General features: G+C 40.0%; 1 protein-coding gene and 1 long non-coding RNA gene across 5 annotated transcripts in view; one reads left to right on the top strand and one right to left on the bottom strand.

Annotated features, from left to right (window-relative positions):
- The window catches only part of Rnf150 (ring finger protein 150), a 253,750-nt gene that overhangs the window by 202,606 nt on the left and 35,105 nt on the right, over window positions 1–16,039 (top strand). The window contains exon 7 of one of the 4 annotated variants that reach the window (XM_087193330.1): window positions 5,036–7,193. The exons of 2 other annotated variants lie outside the window; for them this stretch is intronic. In XM_087193330.1, the coding sequence (XP_087049456.1) occupies window positions 5,036–5,115 (80 nt within the window). In that variant the 3' untranslated portion in view covers window positions 5,116–7,193. Of the gene's footprint in view, window positions 1–693; window positions 844–5,035; window positions 7,194–16,039 lie in introns of those variants that run through there. One more of the 4 variants, XM_021247716.2, reaches the window with a different exon arrangement.
- LOC110346501 (uncharacterized) lies at window positions 669–11,464 on the bottom strand. Its single transcript, XR_002390590.2, has 4 exons — window positions 11,360–11,464; window positions 9,960–10,041; window positions 7,188–7,268; window positions 669–844 (listed from the first exon to the last, which is right to left on the bottom strand). It is a non-coding gene; the product is annotated as an uncharacterized LOC110346501 (long non-coding RNA).

Genomic DNA, 16,039 nt, shown 5'->3' with positions numbered 1-16,039 from the left:
ACTTTTAACATTGTGCCATCGCTTCTTGGCCTTTTGGCTAAGGTCAAGTGTAACATTGTGCCTATTTCTGCATCATCTTCTATGATATAGTTGAGATGATTTATAGACTTTGAATACTGATTATTATAACCTTAGCGTTTTGACAGAATTTTGACAGAAAGTAGCTTGGAGAACTTGGTGACAAATATCTGCCTGGTGAGCTTTATTAGTTTTTTGATAGAGTTTTAACTTCAAAACCTTGACTTTTAGAAGTATAAGGAGCTTACCATTGAAACACTAACCATTAGACCTCTAAAAGCTTAAAAATATTTACCCCTTTGCTTTACAGGTCTAGACTTGTGCCATCCAATGTTAATATAATGCAAGTGATATATATGATTTTAAATTTTCTATAGCCATATACACAAACAAAATATGCAGGAAGATCATTTTAATATTTGACTCAGTATATCCAAAATATTTTACTTTTTTTTTAACTTAGTCTTTAAAATCTGGAGCATTTTAATTTATCCATATTTAAAATGCTCAGTAATCCCATGTGACCAATGCCTATCACCCTGGGGGACAAAGACCTAGAATCTCAGTAATTTCACTAGGAGAACCTTAAAGGTTATTTGATTTTTAATCAAGAGAAAATTGTGGCCCAGAGGAGCAAATGGCTGACCCAGGTCAAACCGTAAGTTTTCTTCTCAGTGTGCAAGATGATCTCAGAATTTCTCCACTTACTGGACATCTGCCATCAACATAAGGCATGGCCACTAAAGATCGTAGCAAGGAACACTGGGATACCGGTTAGAATTTTGTTGCAGTTTAAAAAAATGTAAGCCAGGAACATTTTTCAAGCCTGTAAGAACAAAATAAAAAGTGGATTGCTATCCTTTCAATACAATGATTATCTGATATTTAAAGACAGTGTGTTCTCTGACAGACCATTTTGGAAAAATGACTATGAATCTGTATATGAATGTACTTGGTAGATCTCAGTAAAGCCCAGATGACAAATGAAAGAACATTTTAATCTAATGTGGGTTAAATGGCATCTAAAATGAAATAGATGTAAATATACTGTGGGTTAAAGTACATCCAAAAATGAAACAGAAAATTATGGCCTGTATCCATGTAATTTACAATCCTTAAACTATTTTTTAAAATAGAATCAGAGTGTTCAGCTGATAGCAGGTATTAAGTAGATGTTTATTGAATCCCTTGAGGTGAAATGGTCAACCTGGGCTTGAAGCAGGGACCTTATGCTCATGATAGAAGAAGTGGGAATGATCTTAAAAGATGATATTAGCAAAGGTGAGAAGAGGAGGCAGGAGGAATGAGACTATATCTGCAGTCAGAAAACTGAGGACAAATATGAGATACAGTTTCTTAGCCCAGAAATGAAACTCTTCTCACATTTTCCTGGATCATATACTTCTGGCTAGTTTTGCTTACTGTGATCTAACAGAGTTTTACAAACATAACCATTAACAAAATGGTTGTAGATTTCTTAAAGGGAAGATTCTCTATATAGGTTTTTAAACTGCTCAGGACCTCCTCGAAGAAGTATTTAATCAGTAAATGAGCAAACACAAATGTATTGCTGAGTAAAAATATTCAAGTTTTCATCAGTGTCATTATACTCAACTCTCTCATGCTACCTAAAAAATAATGTAGTGGAGATGCGAGTGAAATTGAAGATACATTACTGCTATAAATCACAAATAAGTAGCCCAGTGGAGATTGGACCTAACTGTTCTCCAAATTCTCTTTTCCTCCTCACATCTATCTACCCAGACCCAGAAAATGATAGGAAAAGACGAAACAGTGGCAGGTAACAGATACATAGCCACACACCAGGCACCCTTGAAGCCTGTCTTGTATTTTAGCTCACAACTCTGTGAGGCAAATGCTATTTTTATCCTCACTTTACTGATGCAGATTTGGAGGCACAGAGAGATTAAAGTAACTGGCCCAAGGTTATGAGCTGGTGACAGGTGGAGTTCGAATTCAAACTGGGCTGCTGGCTCCAGAAGAGAGGCTAGCACAGTTATATGTGCTCCGTTCCTACTTGCATTCTCCTTCCCACCTCTGTTCTTCCTTTTCTGGCAAATGTGTTGGGGCAAATGTCAAAGTCATCTCAACACTCTCGGGGGAAAACCTGTAGAACAGATTTTCTTTAGGGTGAAGAAGGGGAAATCTGGCCTTAAAGGATCACCTTTAACTTCCAGAAAAAGGGAGTAAAGGAAAGCATTTACATAGCCACAGAAATCAAAGATTTGATGCAAGTCTGATGCCAGAAGAGACATCTTTAATTATACATTTTTAATGTTTCTCACACTCTTATCTCTTGCGACCTCACAGTGGTCTGGATCAGTCTTTTCCTCCACTTCTGTGTAAGGGGTCTGGATGCCCACCTGCTTCTCCCTGGTCTTTATCCACAGGCCTGATCGCACCTCAACGTACCTTGCCTCTTGAGTCCCCAAGCTTTGGCCACACCTTCTGTTTGGTTCCACTGGGATGAGTTTCTTAGGGAAACACAGCTAAACACAGCTGTGTGTGTTTGGAGACTCCAGCGAAGAGCTAAAGACAGGGAGGGAGAAGACTTCTTCTGCCCTCCCCAAAGCACTCTGCATCTTCACAGGAGCGCTTGAAACCTTCCCCTTTTCAAGGAGTTGTTGGCTCCTCCCTTCATTTCCAATACTTTCCCACTGAATCTCTACAGACTCCTGTCAGGCTGCCCGTATACAGATCGCTGCCCACTTGCCACCTTCTGTATCAAAGTAGGAGGAGCTGTCAGTCAGGGGGTTGAGTGGAGAGAAGGGTAGAATCAAGAAATCTCAAATCCTCCCCAAGATGTTATGAGGAGCACTTGGCATGATGGATGTGGCCAGGAAATCTCTGGTCTTCAAACTTTGCAGAAGGATACAGCACGCGCGACTCAGTGTGGAGGCTCACGAAGCAGCTGAAATGAAAGGTGGCGTGGATTCCTCTGGGAAATCACCTTTCCCAACTTCCATCAGCACTGATCCTTGGGGAAGGAGCAGTGTGCCTGATGTGTTGGACACGTATGGCTCACAGTGATGTCAGAATGCATCTTTATTTTTGCTGCAGTGACACTTAGATGTATTGAGTGGGTGTCATGGTCCCCTGCCACTGGATGAAAACTCCCAGCAGGCCCAAGAATTGCCTGCTTCCTCTTGAGAATTCTAAAAGCTCCTTTTAGAATATATATATATATATATATATATATATATATAATATATATATATATATGTAATCTGTTGATCCCTTTTCTTGCAAGTCCTGCACTTTTTAACAGAAAGCCCTCTTGCCTCCTCACAAGGCCTCTGCAGCCTCCAGGTACTAGTATTTTACAAAACTATTTTAATCAAGGTGGCATAAACTCCAGGATTCTCGCTTCCAAAGATATGTTTTTATTTCTCACTGATCGTATCATGAAGAAATCAAAGGTCCTCAGGAGGAGAAACCCATGTCTGGTCTTACTGTATCTTCCTGGGGATGTGCAGGCTCTGTGTTCAATTCCTGAATGTCTTGATGATCATTTCCTGAGGACCACATCGTAAACTGGTATCACTACTAAACTAGTCATTAGAGATAGGTCAGCCCTTGGAGGAGGGCAGTATATCTATATAGATATACAGTGGTACCTCAGTTCACGAACTTATCTCCACGATTCTAGTTACAACCAGAATCGTGGGATAAATTCTATGACCAGAATCAAGGTACCACTATATATACACATATATACATACTCTTCAAATTGCACTCTTGAGACAAAAATAACTGTAAAGCATCGGTGAAGTTGCTCCACTTTTTAAAAAGTTATTTTCATGCCAGTGCTAACAGCTATCACTGCAACTACCCAAGACTGTCTAGAGATGTGCACTTCACACTCGTTATGGAAAAAACTTTCAAAGAGTGCATACCAAGACTTGTATTTAGTTTCTGGAATGCTGCTTTCTCTGATTCAGGGAACTTAACATAAACTTCTCTGTGGAGTCTTCATTCCTACAGGCACATTCTCTTAAAATCAAGCTATTTTTTAAGTGTCTTGTTTATTTATGGGGCAAATGATGAAGCATTCAGAACATCTATATTCAAAAGTTTTAAATGCCCCTACCCCTGCTCTTACCCCGACTGAACATGAAAACGAGAAAGACTGTCTGTGCAGGACTTTTCCAAGGAACCTAACTTTGAACCTCTTTGAGTCAAGACAGCTGAGGGACAAAACAGAGTTGGCTTCAATATCACATTTCTGTTCCAGATACGCAACTACACTTTGCTGCATTTGCAAAACAGCAAACTTCCAGGTTTTGTGTGACTACAAAATGTATGGGTACACTCAGAAATAAACACATCTACGTAAAGCATTCCAGTGTTTATGAGGGAGTTGCAAGAGTGAGCGGTCACATCTGCTTTTTGGACTTGCATTAATGCCAAAAACGACAGAGTCTTTGGCCTTGACTGTGGATAGCTATGCCTGCTGGATCCAGCCATGAGAATGATTTCCCTTGCTGCCCATAAGACTCACATTAGGGATGGAAAGATGATAGCTTTGATTTGTGAGCATATTCCACCGTGACAGACAAAAGAACCAGTGAGCCCACTTAAGACCTTAGATCCTACTGTCATCTCCCCTTCAGGAAATAGTTAAGCCACAGTGGACTCCTTCAATACTTTTTAACGAAGCGTTTGCAGATTGTACTACTCCAAACAACAGTCTCTGTGTCTCTTCATGTGTCAGGCCCCCGGAGCAACATCGGGCCCTTATTTCTGAATGCCCCAGCTCTGTAGCTCAGTGGCAGCTTCAGCAAAAGGACAGCTGTCCTAAAGAGCAGAGATCTTTGCAATAAGCACATGCCTTGATCATCGAGCTTACCCACATGGCAACTAGCCAGCGCAGAGCCCTCAGGGCTTTGCATGGTAACGTTCCTTCTCAACTAAAAACACTTGGCAATCCAAGAAAGCCCTATCAGGCCCAGACTTCCACGGTTTTCCTTTCTTGTGTATCTTGCACCTCTAACAGGGAGGATTGAGAACCTGCAGATGCACAAACAGCCTGGGGAAAACTTGGATTGCCACGAGGAGCACTCAGTCCGGCTATGACACTCCATCCCCCTAGAAGATACTTGTCTTCTTGAAGTCGCTCTGCCAGCAGATGAAATCCATTCATCACAGGGAGTTTGTTTCAGATGCTCTGCGTTACTTATGGACAGCACCATCTCCAATTTGATGAATTCCTCATGATGCTGTCTTTCCCTGGTAAGTGTCACGGCTCAGCAGCTGTTAGCAGAGTGAGCTCAGGAAAAGGCCCTAACAGACCTCCCCTTTACCAACACTGATGCTCTGCACAGATGGCAGCAGCTGATGGCAGGAAACATAGTGGGCAGCTCAGCACTTTCTCCATGTTTGAGCAGTATCAGGTGTACATAAGGTAATGTTTCTGTGTGCGTTTCAATTCAAAAGCAAATCATAGAGAAGGTCCATCATTCTGAGAGAAAGCAGGAACAGCTGAAAATCCCTTTTGGATGACATAGGGATGAGCTTTTAACATTCAGAGTCCGAAGGTTAAGGCAAAGTATTTCAGGAGTAAAATCCAGTCTACCAGAACATTACCAGAGCTACTTGAGGTAAGATGAAAGGCAGGAAATTTGGGCCTTGGGCTGGCTTGGCCGCCGACTGGTGATATGTCCTTGGGCAAGTCCTTTACCCTCTTTGCATTTGATTGGGCATTATGCAGGCCTATAACTCTGAGATTAATATGAGAATCCCTTTGTGGCAGGTTTCCAAGTCTCACAGGAAAAACTCCAGATCTTGCATCCTCGTTTACAAGCCCTCCTTGCCTCCCTTCTCCTTCTAGAGCCTCTAAGTCAGCCTAGCTCGGAAGCCCGCCCTCAGCTTTCCCCACACCACATTCTCTACCACCACCAAGCATCCAGATCTGATCTGCTCATTGTCACAGTGCCTGATTAAATGACAGTGGGTGGGGCAGCTAGAGGAGCAGCATCACTGCCCTTAGTCCCCCGCTGTAGCTCAGGCTCCTTCTAGGAGACCCCTGCGCAGTGGACCTTGTATTGGAGCAACCCAGCTTTCTGCTCACAGAATGCTGACAAGCAACACTTGCCTGGTTTTTGTATGGCCTGTAATGTAGATTTTAGCCACAGCTATGACAACATGTCATTTAAATCGAAATGTTAACACAGAGCAATTCTTCTCGATTCTGTTTTAATGCTGACACTAAACAATGAGCAAATAACACTTAGGAAAGCAAGCACTGGGTTTCTTCCCCACAGTGGTATAGGTGCAAAGTCCACATTCATGTATTCGTGTAAAGTCCATATTCATATGTGTGAATACACAGTGTAGTATCTATTTTTGCACATTGGTAATGCTTTGTTTCTACAGTAAATACTACATACACTATGTCATTTTCTCATCTCAGGAAAGTTTTTGCAAAAGCCCTGTGACATCATTTGGAATTGGAATTATCTCCATTTTACAAATGAGGAACAAGTGCCTCAGTTGTTGGTCATAAATCAAGGCAGGGAAACCCTCTTACTGGGCCCCACATCCAGAGTTGTCGATGCTATCTATGTATCAGTGATGGTGAACCTTTTAGACCTTTCAGTGATAAAATAGCCTGCTATGGCACGTGTGCCTTAGGTTTACCGCCACTGGTATATATGTATCTGTCAAGAAATTGTAAAGGAAAGTAGTGTTGTTCGCCTAAGAATAGTTCAATTCATTTATACATTTTTAAACTTTATTTTGTCACCAAGATATTTAAGCAACAAACATTTAGTAAGAATTTAATTGGCTAAAACACTGCCAAAAAGTAAATTTCTTTAACTGTAAAATATGAAGTAAAAATTGTTTTGTAAAGAACAATTTAATAATTTATGTCAATCCACTGTTGAAGCAGAAATAAATCTTAATATCATTCGTTGAGGCTTGCTCTACCCTGGCAAAAAGAAATACAGTGAACCCTCAAGTTACAACCGGCCTGGCATATAAACAACTTGGTTAATTAGGTTAATGGAAGATTCATCTGCCTCTTGTTACCTATAGTGGGTACCCGGGGAAATATCCAGATCTCAGCTGTATTGACCTACATCCAACTTGAGTTACAACCAGCCCTCAGGAACTGATAGGGTTCATAAGTCAAGAGTCCACTGTACCTTGAGTTCATTGAATGGCATTTCTCCCCAAGATCTCAAAGCATAATTCATAAATATTTTGTTTTGGCTTCTTACATTCTCCTACAATAGAAACAAATGATAATATCTGTCACAAAGGGAAAAAACAAAGCAGAGGGGCTAAAGCAATTATTCCCACCCTAGCCTAATTGTCTTTCCAAGACTAGATCACGTTTAATTTGGATTTCTAGAAAGAAATGTCCCCAAGAAAATCTCATTTGTCCCAAACCAATTACTGAAGAGTTTAAAAACCTGATTAAAATAAGACTTCAGAACATCAGGACCGGTCATCAGAGTCCACTCAGGATTTCTGGCTACTCTTGGCAGAGGGAACTTCCAGGGTTGTTATTTTTCCTGCCTTTCCAAGTGCCACCAAAGGATTGATGAAAGGTATAAACCTACATGGACCTGAGAACTGAGAAAAGACCGCAGTAGACACACTTAGCCCAATAAATGAGTGGAAATTCATTTGGAAAGTGAAAAAAGCTGAACTATAAATGCCTAAGAGAGAAATGTGTAAGAAGCAAGCAGTTGTTGCCCTCGTAGCCACGAAGAGCCCCGGCACAGAGGGCACCAGCTGTGACACATAGGTGTGCAGTGTGCTCAGAAGGAGAGGACTCTGGGAAAGACCTGACAGGCATCAGGCCCCCAAGACCACCCCTAAGCCATCTGGTGTTTGTTAGGCCTGCACCGAAATCCTTCACCGGGTAGCACATCCACCCACGCACGCTCGATCTCTTTGTCTCACTGTTAAACTGAATGCAGAGCAGGAGTGGCTAGATAGTTGTGAGAAACCACTACATTTAAGGAGGGGTGGAGGAGAGAAACAGACAGCATAATAAAAAGAAACCCCAAGGAAACCAAAGTAATCCAGAACACAGAAGAAAACTTTTATCCTCACAGAGTTATGAGGCAATAATGCATCTGTGAAAAAGCAGCAGATGCCATGAAAAAATGAGAATTTCCAGAGGATAAAGAACTCTTGGAAATTAAAAATAAAGCATTATTGAAAATTCTCGTAGAATGATTAAGCAATAAATGACTGAAGTACTGTTTGCCTCATTAAACTGTGTTCTTGGTATGAAATAAAAATTGAAAACCTAAATCTGATTTTAAAAATAAGGAAAAACAGTGGTGGAGATTTAGCTCAGTTGTTCTGCCACCTGCCTCGCAAGTGCAAGGCCCTGTGTTTGATCCCCAGTAACAAAAAAAATAAGGAAAAACAGAAAAGGCCTGTTGACATGCCACTGAAGAATTAATCCACTAATTCAACACATGTTCTGTATTAAGATTCCCTGCACAAAAAAAAAAAAAAAAATTTGCTGCAGTGAAAATTATGGCCTCATGTGGCATACTTTGCTTCAAAAATATATACTGAGTTTTTAATTATTTCTCTTTTGCATGCCGCATTTGTATTAAATTTGCAGTATATTAGTGTATTAGTTTATTTTATAAGCCAGTGACTTCCATTTTTTATGGTGAAATCACCCGCTACTGCTCAGCCCAGTAACCTGGGGTTACCTTATGTTCTTTCCACTGCTCCATAGCACGGCCTTCACCGAGCCCCGCTCATCATGCCTTGTGCGGTGTCTATGAACCATTTCCCTCGCCAAAGCCATGGCTCACTGCCTTATCCTCTTCCTTTGGTTTCTGCCATGTCACATCTTCACTGCCCCTGTGTCTGCTTTTACCGTCCCCCAAGCTGTCTCCATCCTGCTTCTGAGCAAACATCCATAGAAATCTGATTTTGTCACTTTCATGCAAAGCCTTTGGCCTCTGCACACCTCTCTCTGCCTGGTTTTCCTCACTTCTACCCACCTTTTCTTTTTTCTTTACATGAGAGCATTTCTGCGCCACTTGGAATCCCAGACCTGCTGTACCCCATGCTTCTCCCTCCACCTGCCAGTGCCGGCATATCCTTCAAGCTTTCCTGCCACTCCAAAGAGAATCCTTACTTTTTTCTCCCACAGCTATTTCATTTAAAATTTCTTGAGAAATTGCCTGTCACCCAACTAAACTTAAAGGTCCTAATAGAGTTTGGATAGGATTTTCACCAGGGTGTTTACCCAGATGAAACCCAGCGTAGTTTATGGCACACAGATGCAGTAAACATTTGTTGAATGAATGAATGAATGAAGGGAATTTTAAAGGAACCAACAATAGTTGGAAGATAGAAGAGACTGTATTATAATACATATTTGTAGCTTGTCTTCTAATAAAAAGAGTAAATATATCTCCTGAGGATATTCAAGATGGACCAAACCTCCCTGTAGCCAGTCCCCATGGGGTGACGCTATGATTCCATCCCCCATGTGACAGAGGAGTACAATGTTAAACTGGTCCCCAGTCACAGGAAGCGGGGAGACTAATGCCTTGAGAAGTGGACTGATGATTTATTATTTATCATTGTTGATATTCTACTGCACAGCAGGAATGAGACTAAAAGCAACAAAGAGAAACAAAATAGCAGAAACAGCAGCAGAGGGAGATGTTTTGGAGAAAGACTCTAATGCCTAACTGCACATAAATTTCTCCAAGTGCCCCAGTAATGACATAAAACTAAAAGTCCAGAAACCAGTGAAGGCTTATATTCAAGCTTTTTGTTTTTATTTTGTGCTGTCAGCATGAATCTTATTGTTTCATACTAATCCATGACAAATGAAGATGACCCTACTGAGAGATTCAGGAATGGGAAACCCTCATAACTTTGAAGTTAAAATTGGCCTCAAATCCTGGCCAAAGCTACTTGCTTACCTGCTGTAGCCAACTTAAAATCTCTTGGTCTCCATTTCCTCATCACTAAAGTCGTCAAAATAAAACCTACATCACAAGTTCACTGTGAAGATCAAATAAATCAGTGTTACAAAAAGTTCCTTCCCCTGAGCCTCACACTCAATAAATCATAAATGTTACTACCTCTGTCCCAGCCCCACAGACCACCTCCCTGTGAGAATACACATAGCACAGACATCCCAAATATCTACTGGTGCCGTTGAAATTTCTTGACATAAAAACATCCACATATCTTCAAGGCCTGATAGTTCTGGGCTCGATCTTAAACTGTCTGCCCATGGGTGTGAAAACTCACATCATCTTGTTCTTCACTGACCAGAATTACATTAGCTCCTGAACCAGAGCTGCACACCTGCTTGTTGTTACTCATCTTTCACTAATCAATCATTTGAGTACTACTGATTTTTAACTGCAAGCTTTATGACAGTGATCTCATATAAAATAATGACTGGCCTTATAACACCATTTATAGACAAGTCTTCTCAGGGTACCAGCATTATCACTAATCAGCCCCATCAATGAACAACCCATGAGTCAATTCCTAGAAAGTCATAATGGGCTCTTTCTGCACATGGCACTGAACTGGTTACACAGATTAAGAATTCTTATGAACAATGCTTGGGACTAGAAGTGTTTGATTTCAGATTTTGAAATGCTATTTACATATCCATAATGAGAGATCTTGGGGAAATGACCCATATCTAAACACAAAATCCATTTATGTTTGGCCTAAGTCTCTTACATACACATAGGCCAAAGATATTTTTATACAGTGTTTTTAGTGCACCTGAATGCATTTTGAACATAACTCACTGCAAGAGGTCAGGTGTAGAATTTTCTGCTTGTGACACCATGTGGGTGAAGTTTCAGATTTTGGATTTAATATTTTTGGATTAGTGATACTCAACCTGTATTCAACAGGCAGTGGCCCTACCAAGAATCTTAACTATTGTTTTGAGCACACTGATGTACAAACAACTGATTTATAGATGGGCTAGTAATTTCAGACCTCCGTGTTCAGTTTTGTTTTTTATAAAATGACCTTCAGGGGACAACTTGAAACAAACATTTTGGAAATATTCACTAACATACATCTCCAAGTTTGCAGCAGATGCGTCCCCTGCAAAAACACACACATAGAAAAACCACTCAGGAGACCTTTTAAAATACGAAAGCATCTAACTCCCTGGCTTCTGAACTGGTGGTCTTCAACTGCTGTTTCTTCCTCCCTTTGGAAGAAAAGTTGCAAGGAAAACTTTTGAAGACAAGGAAGTAGATCATGGTTAAGTGACATTGTCAAAACCTTCTCCCATCTGTCCAGGGCCCAGCTGTGGTTATCAGTTGGAACACCCTCCACTCACCAGGGAGAAGTCAACGCCGAGATGGCTGGAGTCTGTCCTTCCTTGTTCCAAAAGCTTCTCAGAGAGCACACACCAGGCCCGAGTGAAAATCAAGCCAGGTTCCCTACACAAACACCCATGTGCACGTTAGTATACACACCAGCAACCCCTAGAGTCTTAGTTCATCCTCCAAAACCACTGACTTATCTGTCAAGGAATTTCTATGAATTATTTTAGACAAAGGTGGCAAACTGGTGAGCCATATGTGACTCTGCCTGCATACAGATGAGTTCTGTTGGGTACCGCTAGTACTTGTTATAAAGTTGAGATACAATTTATACAGTAGTATACATAAATACTTACACGTACAGTGGAAATGCACTCATGCTTCACAATGCTTCTGATAAAGTCTAAGAGCCCATACTGAAATATTGTGAGGTTTTGAGGCAGACCTAAATTTCCAACTTGAGAAAGTTGGAAGACACAAAAATTCTGGGCCTCATTCCCTCATGGTAACACTGGGCTGGCCCCACATCATGCCAGCCCTCTTGAGATAAAGCATGTCCCTTACAGGCCACCAGTTTTGCAACACCAAAAGTAGGCATAATTTCAGGGCAACAGCACTTCATTCACATGCAATAACTGATGTCTAAGAAATCAGTGTTTGAATGTTCATATTAGGTCTCATTAACAACAACCACCAAAAAAAACCTGTTGGTAAAATCACGCTGTAAAATGGTATATTCCTGTTAGCCAACAACATACACAGCTAGTACTCTCACTGGTAACTGCTGTTCACAGCAAGGAAGAACAATAAATGGGGTTGTAGACTCAAGCTCCATAGAAATATTTTTTATCCAACAAATAATTTTTATAAATACACCTTAAGAGCTGTCAGCGCAAAAAAGTACTGGCTGCACTCAAACTTCTGCTGTGAAACAAGAACACTGGAATGAGTTTTTAAGGAAAAGTAATACCTAATAATATCGCCACTGTTATTTAAATAAGGTGTTAATTAGAAAATTGGTTTTGGAAATCAAACTGCAGGTACACAGATTAAAAAATATATCTTCCTCATCATATAGTTGAGATAAAATTTATGCAGCATAAACATTTGCATACACCGCACACACATGTATGTGGAAATGTGTGCACATCTATGCACAAAAAATACATGCATGTACATGTTTATATACATGAGATGTGCATGCTTATGTGCCTAAGCAGTACTCATGTAGACACATGCATCTGTGTATGCATATAGCATGCATGCACAGAATACATATGTACATATTACTCATACCATCAACTTTACATCCTGGTGGTTAGAGAACTAAATTTCTGGTCGTGACCCTCATGATTATAGCTGAAAAAGAAACTGTCCAGGGCCCAGATGTGGTTCCAACTTAGCTCATCAGAGAAGGAAGAACTCTAAAATCAAATTCACATACCATTTTGGATCTTCAGTGGACCTAATGGCCCACTGACTTCTTCAAAAAGAAGTGTTCCCTACAAATAAAGCAACTCCTAATTTCAGGTACAGTGTGTTTCTAGCATTAAAACCTTATGGATAGAACAATACCTTTGCAGCCTAACAAAAAAGTATGTGTCCATCCATGCTGAACACTGAGTATTTTTCTTTGTCTGGGCAGGCATCAGGGAAACTCACAAACTCTTAAATGTTTTCTTATCCCTAAAGTTCATTTAAATGATATCTTTATTGACCCTGATATTAATTTTATTCAAGGCCATCCAATTTAGAACATTTTCTTCAACCAAACTATTTTTACCTATTTCTTATTGACTCAGCTTTGAGAATTTCCCAAATGAACACTTCAGTGCTTGGTCCTTGAGTGGATTCTTTGTAGTAGTTCACACTATCTATCCATGCATGCAACAAAGATGACTACTGGATTCTTGCAACAGAGATCCAAACCCCAAAAGAATATCCATAAAAAATAAAATCAGGTTTTTATCTTGTCGTGCCTTGCTTGTGATGTTGATAGAAATGTAAATCCTAGCAGCCAAAATTGCTACATGGGGCAACATGCTACTGCCTTTTTGTTGTAATAATCACTCCTTTGCTAGTAGTAGGACATTGTGGAGCTGACATGTGACCCGTATGCTGTGGTGCAGGTGTCTGCTTACATTTTGAGCATAAACACTAAGACCAGAAGGCTCTACTAGAAAAAGGAAGTGCTTTCTGTAGAAAAAATACTTTACACATATGAGATACTAACATAAATCCTTAAACCAGTAAAGATGATTGAAAGAATTAAAATTGGTTTTCTCAGATACATAATTTTACTGAGGAAACAGATGTTTGGAGTCATAAAGTAACTACTAAAAGAAAAAAGATGAGGCAATAAGATTACATTCTATAATTCCTTTGGATTTACAGGACTCAAGATCTGCAACATAGTACTAGTTAGTTGGTAAATGGTAAACATAATCATCTTCCAAAGGTACAGAGCAAAAAATATATTCTGGGAGTTTGATGTTTGGAAAGGGGATAATAGTGGTGGGAACTCTTTCTGTTTTTATTTTCCTATCTTGACATGTGGTTACAGTTATGAAACATATGGAATACCATTAGCTCTCATAATGTATACAGCTCATTTCTTATGGAGTCAAGTATGTTTCTGTCTTCCAAGGCATATTGTTGGGGCTTTGACTGTACATTCTTGCATATCCATGCTTAGGATATGCTCATCTACTCTCAGGGCTGCCTCAGTGCCTAAATATGCATAGAGAATCCCTAGCCCTAAAAATGAAGGAACAAAATGAAAAATCATGCTCACTTTAGCTGCTGGAATTACAAAATTTTGAGGGAAACATATTCAAACATTCTCGAGTCCTAATTAATTCTTGTACTTCCAATGCTCTGATACTTTCCTGGATATTTTATCTTAGTGGGAGTGGGAAAAAAACAAAGAGAAACCAGCCTTATTTTCCAGTAGGTTGGTGATCTGGATTTACAAAGCTGAGGTTCACAATGGATGGACTTGGGTTCTTTTTGCCAGGATTGCAGATTCCCAGGTAGCAATGGAGTCTTCTCTCCATGGAATTCCCTGAACTGAAGGTGCTCCTTTGGTATCCATGGAGACTTAGGCTGCTCAGCACCAGATGGGCAAGCTATGTGTAATTAGAGGTTTGGAGATTTTCAGCCACTCTGTACCATATTTACCATTATTGACAGGCATCACACATTATAAGAAATACTCTCAGGCAGCTACACTTCTGTGACAGCAACATAAAATATTTGCACACATTTAAAAACAGAAACCTGAAGACTGCATGGTATCTGTTCACAACAAAATACCTACAATGTGAATGTGGGACATGGAACAATCTTGGGGATAAGGATTCTTCAAAACTACAAGCACAAAGTGTGCACTGACTTTATCCTACCAGTAAAATGATGAACATAGCATGCACAATCAAGGGGATAAGATGGAAGCTGTAACCTGGATTAAATGTTTAGGGTTCAGTAATCCTAAATATTTGCCAAGTTAAAAAGAAAAGGAGGGGATTTATTATAAACATTAGTAAATATTCCCAGTAGCAGCAGCATGAATCTTGAAAAAAGGAAATCAATATTTAGAATCTACATGGACCACATCTTCAAATGGCTTTCTACTATGGAGAGATCAGAAAAACATACTAAGAATAAGAAAATGGGTGACTGTGCAAGTTCAAGGACCCGAATTCAATCCCTGGTACCAAAAAAAAATTTTAAAAAAGAGAGAGAGAGAGAGAGAATGGGTGAGAAGAGCTTATGACACATGCTGAAAATATCTAGAGCACCTCACCAGAAGTTAATCTGCACATCAGTTTCATTAATTAAAACCCCTATTCTGAAGATGTCAGTGATTTAGATTAATATTTATTAATACCAATTTTAAACTAAGATGAAACTGCCTCTCCTTTGAAAGAATTTAGAGTCTAACAGATGTAAAACAGATGTGTACAAAGTAGAAGTTACTTTGCCAAGTACTGTTTCTTAAATATTGGTCTTGTTTGCCAGATCTACTAAAGGCTTTGTCTGCTTAAAGGATTTGTATAGCCCTCATTAGTTTAAAAAAGAGAAAGAGGAAGGATCACTCTTTGGTTGGTGGAGAACATGAGACCTTAGCCTCATTCATGGTAACTTCCAGGAACTCCCCATGGACTAGTTCAAGGAATTCAGCCTTTTGAAGACATACCAAGAAAGAGGAGGATGAAATGCTCCCGCGTCTTAGGTTTTCTATCCATAATAGTGAAAACTTGCTAGTTTTTAAGTCATTTTAAGAATTTTCCCAATTCTATGCTTCTCGTGGATATGCTCACCTAGTCATGATAGACCATTTATAAATCGTCGCTTCTCACTTCTCATCTCCACATTCTGAAGCTTAAAAATCCCTGGCAGACCAGCTAGCTCACCACACCCCACTGCTGCAAGGGACAGGACAGAATTCTGCACGGGTGGACCCTTCTTCTCAGGGAGGGTTGAGCACGATTCTGAAGCACTGAATTTTTTTAAAATATAGTCCTAGAACGCACCTCATAATGAAGAGCAGCTGGAAAGAGCAGAATAAGTTCCCTAGCCCATATAAATAAATGAAATCCTTGGCCTTAATTTTTTGACTTTTAATAAATAAACATGATTTTTTTTCAGGCTTCCCCATCTGATTTTTTCAGTCTTCCCATTTTTCCCATTGC

This window comes from Heterocephalus glaber, unplaced genomic scaffold, assembly GCF_053883595.1.
Source record: "Heterocephalus glaber isolate CG9 unplaced genomic scaffold, H.glaber_assembly_v1.0 deba00001587, whole genome shotgun sequence".
NCBI lineage: Eukaryota > Metazoa > Chordata > Mammalia > Rodentia > Bathyergidae > Heterocephalus > Heterocephalus glaber.
Note: the sequence above shows the minus strand (reverse complement) of the source record. Positions and strands in the feature narration are given on the sequence as shown.